This window comes from Natrix helvetica (genome assembly GCF_964273705.1).
Source record: "Natrix helvetica genome assembly, chromosome: 4".
In the NCBI taxonomy this organism is placed as follows: Eukaryota; Metazoa; Chordata; class Lepidosauria; order Squamata; family Natricidae; genus Natrix; species Natrix helvetica.
This window is the reverse complement of record NC_138550.1, coordinates 32,544,097-32,555,171: the sequence shown is the minus strand read 5'-3', so window position 1 is coordinate 32,555,171 and position 11,075 is coordinate 32,544,097. Positions and strand designations below refer to the sequence as shown.

Below are 11,075 nucleotides of genomic sequence, written 5' to 3'. Positions count from 1 at the left end.
TCAAATCAGTTAAATATTTTCTTACACTTTTTTATTGTTATTGTCGGAATGACATTCTATTCTTCCCCATTATTTAAGGAACTTGTTGATTCAGCCATGTAAACAAGGGCATCATTGAATTGCACTTCAGTCAATGAGTCTGAGCCACTGCAGCACTGAATGTATCTTTTGGAAAGTTAAATCGATGAAAACTGGCAAAAATCCTGGTCCTGTGGTTATCCTATGAATGATATTAAACATATATTACTTTTTTGGCTCCTATATTATTGTAAATTTATAAAGATACTTTTTTGAATTGTTTTCCCAACATTCTTCAGTAAGTGTTATACTTATATCTGTATACATTTATAACTGTGATCTTAAAGGTTGGTAGATTTCTCTGCAACTATTATTTGATCTCTGTATTAAATCCAACTCTGACACATAACATTACAGATGATATCAACCTTAATAGACCATCCTGGCAACCTGCCTTGATAAAAGGATGGCAAGTTTAAAACAATATTGGATTAGTGGTTGACAATATGTGTATACTTTGACATGAATTGAAATCAGCACTTGTCATTTTATTTGGCTGCAGTAATAGGCTAAGCTTAGGTGTAGCTGAAATTTACGGAGCAGGTTTGATTTAAATATGAATTTACTCCTATATTAATAGGATGAAAATGTGGTGTTCTAAACCTTTATCTACAATTAATACAAAGAGAATTGTGTCTTTGTTTATTAAGATATCTCATGGAATTTGTCAAGGATGCCTTTTATTTTCTCTTTTATTTACCTTGAAATCTGAAACAGGGGCACATCTTTTTAAGGAGAAATCAAATGAACAAACAAGGAGAGAAAAAAAGAAAAGAAAAAAAGTAACTCAGAAATATATTATCAGTAAGTAGACATAGTAATTACTGGATAGGATAAATGAGATTTTAAACTACATACAAAGAACTCTGGATTTAATGGGCTTGAACCAAACCAGATTGTTCTGTTAAGATGGATATAGTGCACCATTCCTGATTTATAATGTGATGCCTTTGTACTTTCAAGCTTATTCTCTATCAACAAAATGGAATCCATATGATTCTGTCTGCCCAAGGATCCATGCTTCTGTAGGCTGAGCCTGCAGACTAAAAGTTTGGAAGTCTCAGCTATAGTTGCAATTGCCCTAAATGGATCTACATCACTTAGCTCCCATTTTTTGCCTTGTAGAACAACTTGATAATGATCAGAAAACATAAGATGGAGCTTCAATTTAAAACTGAATTATTTATTGCAAATGCAGTATGTTAATATGTTTTTCTACTGTTTCCTTTTACCTTGGTTTAATTTGTTTCTGTTTTGTTTTCTCTTCTTTGCAATTTGTATTTTTTAAAAAAACTCTGAATATTCAATAGCAATAGCACTTAGACTTATATACCGCTTTACTAAGCTTTTATAGCCCTCTCTAAATGGTTTACAGAGTCAGCATATTTCCCCCCCAACAATCTGGGTCCTCATTCTATCCACCTGGGAAGGATGGAAGGCTGAGTCAACCTTGAACCTGGTGAGATTCGATTTGCCAAATTGCAGACAGCTGGCAGTCAGCAGAAGTAGCCTGCAGTACTGCATTCTAACCACTGCGCCACTGTGGCTCTGTAATGATAAAACCTGTTTAAAGAAATGCTAATATAGGATCATCATTTATTGGATATTTAAAATGGGGACTTCTATATAATCCTCGCAGATGCATATCTATAAATAAATGATATATCACAAAAATGCCCCTTTTTTTGGCTCACAGTATCTGTGACTTTGATGTCACATTCCCCTAAAGGTGAAGAAGGTCTCAGAATATACTTTGCTTTCCCTTGGTAATAAGTTAAACTGGGGAAAACTATGGTAAATATAAATATAATAGGAATATCTGATATGATTGTAATCTGTTTTCTGTAAATTTTTAAGAACTCTTCCAAACCATTTTAATATAGTTTTTCACACAATACTTTAGCTGAGAAATAGCAGAGAATAGTTTCCTCCTTGAAAACTGGTGTTAGGTTAGATCGTCAACCTGGTCCCTACCGCCCACTAGTGGGCGTTTTGGGATTCCAGGTGGGCGGTGGGGATTTCGGAGGTTAAAACCTCCTTTTGAACTAACGCACGTGAGAATGTGTGCGTTAGGTATTTTGGAGGTTAAAACCTCCTTTTGTGCGAGTGGGCAGGCTAGCACAAGCGCGTGCACAAGCAAACACGTGGGAAGAAGAAGGGGAGGAAACTTCTCCAGTCGCGCCTGAGCTGTGGAGCGCAGGCAAGCGCCGTCCCATCGCCAGGGAAACACTGAGTGAGGTGAATCACGTGGTTGCTCAGATCACACGGGCACAGCCCGAGAAGACATTTCTGAGAAGAGAAACTTCTCCGGTCGCGCCTGAGCTGGTGAAGTGCTAGAAAGGGGTGGGGTGGGAGGGGGGGGGAAGGAGCAGAAAAGACAAAAAGGAGAATGAAAGGGAGAAAGAGGAGGTGGGGGATAGTGGGATCCTTGCTGCTTTCTGAGCTTGGTGGTTTTCTTACAGACATTTCATTACCAAACTAGGTAACATCATCACTGCTAGAAGGGAGTGGGGTTGTGGGGAAAGGAGGAGGAGGAGAAGTCGAAGAACAAAACTGGTGGGCAGTAAGGAAATTTTTCCATCAAGAAAGATCCATTAGTGGGCGGTAGGCAGAAAAAGGTTGACTACCACTGGGTTAGATAGTTGCTCTTTACTTCTGTTTTCCTTTGTGACTTACAGAGGAAAAGCATTTTAATAGTTCTTAGGAATGTCCTCATTTCCTCATATTATTTGAGAATAATCCAGGAACCAAACCAACAGATTCTGGCCATGCTCAACATGTTCTGGCCTTGCTGTCTGGTTTAACCATAGTTTAATTAAATAACAGTCATCGCTAGCAATTTGTAAAATCACATGCACCACCAAACAGCAACTTATACCTCACTTTTCAGTGTTGCATTACCCAGATATTCAACAAAGCCAAGAATCCCTTCGAGTATCTGTAAAGTTCTAGTATTTCAAACCAAAGGAAATACAACTTTTTGCCTGTCCCCCAGAAGAACCATATCTTGTAAGGTCTATATCCGGCTTTCTGGTGCTATAATTAAATGACAGATCAGTGACTCATATTGATGATGTGTGGGTGAGATTTGGAGATTCCTCATCTTTAGTTCTGGATAGAATTGCAATTCTTCAGACAGAACTGGCATCTAACTTGGTGATCCTCTAAGACTCATGGCTCTTGCTTGAAGAGCAGATGAGAGCTGTGAGCAGGAGAGCTTTTGCACAAGTAAGGTACTAATACCACTCAATAAAGCCTTAGTAAGACCACACATAGAATACTGCAACCAGTTTTGGTCACCACACTATAAAAAAACATGTTGAGACTCTAGAAAAAGTGCAGAGAAGAGCAACTAGGATGGTTAGGGGACTGGAGACTAAAACATATGAAGAATGGTTACAGGAACTGGGCATGGTTAGCCTAGTGAAGAGAAGGACAAGGAGAGCAGTGTTCCAATATTTGAGGATCTGCCACAGAGAGGAAGGGGTCAAGCTATTTTCCAAGGTATCTGAAGGCCAGATAAAGAATAATGGATAGTAACTGAAGGAGAGATTCAACCTAGAAATAAGGAAAAATTTTCTGACATTGAGAACAATCAACCAATGGAACAGCTTGCCTTCAAAAGTTGTGGGGGCTTCATCATAGGAGGCTTTCAAGAAGAAATTGGACTGCCATTTGTCAGAAATGGTGTAGGGCAGCGATGGTGAACCTTTTTTGGCTCACGTGCCAAAAGTGGGGAGAGTGCAGAGGGGTCATGCGCAGCTGTGCCGCACCCATAACACAATATGTGACTCCAGCGCACATGCGTGCATGACAGGCATTTCCCCTCTTTCCCCCTATTTTTTGCATGCTTTTTTCATCCTCCCCAGGCTCCAGAGGCTTTATAAGAGCCTGGGGAGGATGAAAACAGCCCTCCTCGCCCCTCTGGAGGCCCTCTAGAGGCTTCAATAGCTTCCCTGAAGCCTTCGGAGTGCAAAAAACTGGCCCTACAGGCAAACCGGAAGTTCGGGAATGGACTTCTGGTTTGTTTGTAGGGCCGATTTAAGCCCTCCGGAGCCTTCAGGGGCCTTCCAGAGGCTTCCCTGAAGGCTCTGGAGGACGAAAAATGACCTTATGAGCAAAGCGGAAGTCACTTCCAGTTTGCCTATAGGGCCAGTTTTTTGTGCTCCGGAAGCCTCCGGTGGGCCTTGGTGGAGGATGTTTTCGCCCTTCCCAGGCTCCTATAAAGCCTCTAGAGTCTGGGGAGGACGAAAAATGGCCTAAAAAAAAAAAGGCTAAAGTCAGCTGGCCAGCACGCGCATGTGCGCTGGTCAGCTGACAGGGCAACGCCTCACGTGCCCTGACAAATGGCTCCACGTGCCACCTGTGGCACACGTGCCATAGGTTCACCATCCTGGGTGTAGGGTCTCCTGCTTGGGCAGGGGGTTGGACTAAATGACCTACAAGTTCCCTTCTAACTCTGTTAATCTGTATCTGTAACTCCTAGACTGGGAAACCTTGCCCAAAGTCATTCGTGTTTTGGTCACCTCCTGTTTGTACTATTGCAGCAGGGTCTGCCTGAAGTGTTCTTAAAGGCCATCTGAAAGTTAGAGTTGGTTCACAATGTGTCAGTGCTGGAAGTTATGTGTTCACCACAGTCTACCTATCTAAAGCTACTCTGGATAAACTGCAGTGGATTTCTATAGATTCCAGGATACAATTTAAGGGGCTAGTTATCACCTATTAAGACCTTCATAGCATGGGGCTATTTGTGGCACTGCTGACCTTCAGTTATATCTGCCAAGCCAACAAGATCCAACAGAAGATTTGTTTATTTCCCAAAGGACTGAGGAGAAATTGCCTCCAAATCCAGTTTTTTTTTCCTTCTTCTCCCTTTTCCAGTCAGGTTGAAATCCCAGCAATACATTTATAATATATAACCATGTTGGTGAACCTATGGCATGCGTGCTGGAGGTGGCACGCAGAGCCATTTCACCCGGAACATGCGGCTTCGCTGGATCCTCTTCTGTGCCAGCTGGCCTTTGTGCGCACGGGAGCACCAAAACAAAGAAGAGCAGTGTTCTGGTGCGCATGTGTATGCCGACACCCAAACTTCTTGGTTTCTGTCACATGCATGCACGATGGCCAGCTGTTCATCAGGCATGCACCCACACCAGAAACTGGAAGTTTGGGTTGGAATGCTGCTCTTACAGGTTTTGGTGATCTGTGTACATGAAGGCCAGCGAGGCCACGTGTTCCAGGCGGGATGGTTCTGTGTGCCATTTCCGGCACGCGGGTCAGCATGCGGTGACATAAAGGGTTAGCCATCACTGATATATAAAGTGGCAGAAATGGTTCCTAGGGCAGTTCTTAAAAATGTTCTCATGTTACTTCAGCCATTTCTATGGAATTTTAGTGTTGGTCATTTTCATTGCATCGTTTCTGAGAACAAACGCTCTGCCTCCTGTCCTGATTCATTGCCAGTGCCTTCAACCGGTCCACTGTATTCCTGAAAACAGATAAGTATGTAGGAGTTGTCTCATAGTTCAGTGTGGTTTCCATGATGAGGTGTTTCCCAGACTACTTAGAATATGGGTCTGGTTATAGAAGGATTTATCATTTAACAACAATCTTGCCTATAATTATTATTAAGTTGGCTCCCTGTTATGTAAAGGTCATAACTAAAAAGATGTTGCTGGTTTTGGTGTTTTTCTCTTCCCTTCTTCCTTTTTTATTTTTATTTTCATGCCACGCATTTTAGATTAGCTAACCCTACAGAAAGTAACATACTGGGTTAATTATTCCAACAAATAATATTTTTAATGATATACTGTGTGTACCCATATTGTCCTTTCTTAGTCCAAACACTAACCATGAAGTTATGCCATTCAATATACAAAATATGTTTGAAAGGTTATTTAGACCAGTGGTTCCCAATGTGGGGCCCATGCCCCAAAGGGGGGCAATTTGATTTTTAAGTGGAGCAATTTGAACCTTGTTTAAAGTAAGTTAATGGCCTTTTAGGCTTCCTCCCTGTGAGTAGAGTTCACTTTTTGAGTAAAGTAAGAATTATATGTCACTGAAGGGAGGGGGGCATCAGGATTTTAGACATGCTTAGGTGGGGCGTTGCCAAAAAAGTTGGGAACCACTGATTTAGACTGACTAACCCTAGGCTACCTACAAAGCTTTATAGAGAAGCATGTATCTCCAAACTGTCCTTATTCTCTGTATCAACTGGTATAATATATAGGAATTTGGTGAAGAAATATAATTTATCAATAATTCAGCATATTATATTTTGAAACTATAACCATACGTGGAAGTACACATACACACATATATTTTAATTTCATATTGGTAATGTTTTATTCATTGAAGGTTCCTGAGAAAATAATGCCTGTGTTTATGTCTCTCCTCTAACTAGATAACAAATTTAGATTACTATACTCAGGTCTTCTGATCTAGCAGTTTGATTTCCTGGTTTGTGCAGTGCATTTTAAATCCACAGCTTAGTGATAAAACCATAGTCACACTATTGGTTTCCACTGTGGACAGAAGACAACTTTCTTTTAGACTTAGAATAAAACTAATGGTGACATTCTTGCAGAGGTAACCACATTGTGGCAGGAAAAAGCTCATGATTGGGGGCTAGAACAGAAGAGGGGATTTTTTCCCCCTCCTTCTATCTTACGATATGAACAGGTGGGGTTTATAAAAAGATTTTCCATCTCTCATCCTTCCCATTACACCCCTTGTTCCAAATGTCCAGACAGTACATAAATGTGTTGAAATAAGCTTGAAACATTCATCTTCCCATCATCCTAAGGAAAGGATCAACCATGAGGCTTTATTTGGCAATCATTCTAGCTATTTCTTTTCTGGAGAACTTCGAAGTCAATATTAGCAGAGGTATGTTTTGGTTTTATTTTTCTCTTTTCAATTCAAGTGTAGCATCTGAATTGCTATTCCTACCTGGGATAATATTTGCACTATGTGCTCTTCTAGAAGTAAAATCTGCTTCAATGAGATCTAAATTTCTCTCTGGATTTCTGGTCCATATTCTGTCAGTTTAAGAGGTAAAAACTTTTATAGATGTTTTTATAGATGTATAAAAGAGTTGATTCCATTGTTCCATTGTGAAATTTTAATGTCTATTAAGATGGTGTGATCTCATGGAACTATTCTCCTAACAGTTCTGATGATTAGCTGTGCAACCCCTTCAAAGTGTGCAAAGTATAAAATGTAGCTTTTTGTGAATATCATCTTGCCCTTAGGCTCTATGTCCTGATAGAACATTGTAGTGCCAATTTTCATACATGAATGCACAGAGCTGTGTAGATTTGGTCACCCATTCTGCAGGCAGGTCTTTGATTTCTTGGTTGCAAATGGTTACCAAAGAAGGCAGCCAAATAGGCAACCGATAGCTTTTCATTTGTTTGCCATCTTTATGTCTTCTTTTTCTTTCTTCCATTAAATAAAGACATCTTGGAATTCAGCCCCCATGTTCATGAAATATCATGAGCAATTTTTCTCATTCATAAGGAAAAGAATCCCTTATGAATTAGAGGAATGTCTTTTTGATCCTCACAATGAGTATATGAGTAGGGTTTTGATCTTGTTACACTTATATTTACAGATTGTGGATAAAGCATTTCCATTTTTATTAAGTCTCAAATCTAACAAAGGTTTTTGAAGCATTCATTAGGCAAATTATAATGGATGTTTAAAATTGAATCATTCCTATATTGGAAAAGATTGTATTTTAGTTAGACAATTGTGCTCTCACTAGTTCTGATTCAGTACTTTGGATGTGATTTACTTTTGCTAATAGGTACGGGAATCTACTTATTGTGTGGGTGCAATCTCACTATGTTTTTTCTTTAAATAAATTAAAATATGTGTCCTGCCAATATAGATCTAGTGGATTGGGAAATAATTTGGAACACAAATTATAAACTAGCACGATCAGTAGCACTCAAAGAAAATATGCATAAAATGTTTTATCGTTGGCATTTACCACCAACAACACTGGCTAAAATGTACCCAAACGTGAATCTGAACTGCTGGAAGTGTAAAAAAACACAAGGGACTTTCTATCATAGATGGTGGACCTGTCCAGAAACTCAAAAATATTGGACAAAAATTTGGAAATGGGTACAAGAAATTATAGGAGAACAAATAAAATACAAACCCGAAATCTTTCTGCTGGGAGTAATCAAAAGAAAATTAAGTACATATTAACACATCTGCCGACCACAGCTAGAACAGCATTTGTCCAATGCTGGAAACAAAATAATATCCCCTTGGACGAATTAGTGATACAATTTTTTTTGGATTGTGCAGAGATGGACAAATTAACACTAAAATTAAAAGACAAAGAAGAGTTGGGATATTATGAAATTTGGAACAATTGGTACAAATGGCTGCAAAACAAGAATAAAATTAATTAAGCCCTGTATGTATATATATATATATGTATGTATGTATGTATGTATGCATGTGTGTGTGTGTGTGTATATATAAACTGTGTATAAAGGTTTATAAACATAGAAGCGAAATAATATTTACATGTACAGGTATGATGACATAATAATGTTGATATAATGACTGTAAGATGTTGTAGAAGGACAATAATAATAATAAAAAAAAATCAAAAAGAATATGTGTCCTGCATTGTTGGAAGACAGACCTGTAATAGTAGGCTGTTAATCCCTTTGGATATTAGTTTTATATATGTACGTATAAGGGACATGGTGGCTCAGTGGCTAAGATGCTGAGCTTATTGATCAGAAAGGTCAGCGGTTCAGCGGTTCAAATCCCTAGCACTGCGCAACTGAGTGAGCTCCTGTTATTGTCCCAGTTTCTGCCAACCTAATAGTTTGAAAGCATGTAAACATGCAAGTAGAAAAATAAGGACCACCTTTGGTGGGAAGGTAACAGTGTTCTGTGTGCCTTTGGTGTTTAGTCATGCTGGCCACATGACCACGGAGATGTCTTTGGACATACTGGCTCTTTGGCTCTAAAACAGAGATGAGCATTGCCCCCTAGAGTTGGGAATGACTAGCACATATGTGCGAGGGGAACTTTTATCTTTACTATGTATACATATATGATGTATATGTAAATGTACTTACATACATATGTGTGTGTGTATATACAGGATTGAAAAAAACAGGAAGGAAGGAAGGAAAGAAGGAAGGAAGGATAATAACCTCCTTTGAAGAACTAATTGATTGAAACTATTGGATCTATATGTATACTAGAGATTCCCAGCAAAGTATACAATTAGTAGATTGGAGCATTGTAAAATTGAGAAATGTCACAATTGTGTTACAAATGTTCAAACTTGAGCAAAGATGCCATAATCCATACCATTAATCACTGTGGTTTATTGCAAAGGAAATTAAAGAATGAAAATACCTTCAGGATTTAGGTGGTACATGTATAAGATCTGAAAATTTGACAACAACAAAATACTTTCAACAATTTTTTTGTGAATGTTTTTTTTTAGGAACCTTAGGGAGTCAAACTCTGGCACATGACTCCTGTGTAAACCTGCATACAGAAGAAATAAACATTAGAAGACTTGAACGTTATGAAATACATCACCATCCAAAAAAAGTTGTAGTGTGAGTATCTAATCTTCAGTTGTAGGCCTGGAAAAGAATGTTCCACCAGCAAAAATGGAAAGAGATACCAAAACACATATGTATACAATTGTATAGGTCTTAATAGACAGAAGAGTCATTTAATCTCCCCAAATAATTGTCTGGTGATTGGAGGGAACAAAAGAAGCAAAAACACATGTTATTGCCTATATATCTTCTCTTCTTGGAGACACAAAATCAAAACTGTAGTTCCCCAAGTCATTTAGAATACACTATATATGTCCAAAGATATTTGAGTACAGCTTGGTAAAAGGAAGCCCCATTAGTTTAAGGGACAAAAATCAGGAAGAGATTGTAGCATATTTTCTGATTAAAAAGCATCAGCTTGTGAGTTGCAGATCCTATTATCAGATGCCACACGATGAGTGAACTTCAGCTTACAAAAATTTATTCCTTTTAATAAAATGTGTGCCTAGTAGCAGAAAAGGGACCACTAGAGTTGTTCAGACTATTTTAGTACACCTTTATAAAGTCTCTCTATGACAGACCAGCCAAATGCTTCGAATAACTTAAGAGCTGACAGTGAATATTAAAGGCTTTTTTATTTGTCTCTAGCACCTGGTGTTCACAGATACATTTTAAATTACAGTTGCTATCATCTCTAATCACAAGCTATGCTTATCTAAGTTTGTGAAATAGAGTTCAGAAGGAGGAAGCTAGGTTAGCTGCTATGTTCTTGCCAGCTGCATGCTGATAATACTTAATACAGCCAATTAAATTCTCTATCAGCTGCCAATGCTGTTACCTATAATTATAGTATACAACCAAATATATACTGTGCAGTGTACCTATATCTTTGCTTATATACTCTTTAATCTGTATCTGGTATATGTATTGACTTTAGGACTGAAAGTTTAGTTTAATTTATTGTCATTGCACCTCGTACAACAAAATTAAATGCCATCTTCAATGCACAATATGACTATAAAAATAAAACATAAACACACATCCTTAGCATTCTATACAACTCAATTGAAAACCCCTGATATTGCATTTTATTGCACTATACAGTAGAATTCAATATAGTTATTGCTCTGGGATAGAAGCTGTTTTTCAGCCTATTCTTATCTAGTCATATTCTACAAACCTCTTTGTATATCCAAGTGCTTTTCACTGCTTCCTACTTTTAGGAGCTAAATGAAGCTAGATAATAAAAATAAAGGTCTAGTCCAGGGCTGGCTGGGGAATTCTGGGAGTTGAAGTCCACAAGTCTTAAAGTTGCCAAGTTTGGACACCCCTGGTCTAGTCAATGTAGGAGTCAAGAAAATGCACAAAGGTTGGTAGGCTAATTTCAGGTTCATACAGAATAATAATTCAGCCATTATTACAAAATCAAGATTGCTGTTTTAG

At 38.4% G+C, this 11,075-nt stretch overlaps 1 protein-coding gene across 1 annotated transcript in view; it reads left to right on the top strand.

Annotated features, from left to right (window-relative positions):
- Positions 1-6,783: 6,783 nt before the first annotated feature.
- Positions 6,784-11,075, top strand: part of LOC309391913 (lymphotactin-like) — a 5,196-nt gene continuing 904 nt past the window's right edge. The window contains exons 1-2 of the mRNA XM_081952751.1: positions 6,784-6,966; positions 9,569-9,686. Coding sequence (XP_081808877.1) covers positions 6,897-6,966; positions 9,569-9,686 — 188 coding nt within the window. The 5' untranslated portion in view covers positions 6,784-6,896. The remainder of the gene's footprint in view (positions 6,967-9,568; positions 9,687-11,075) is intronic.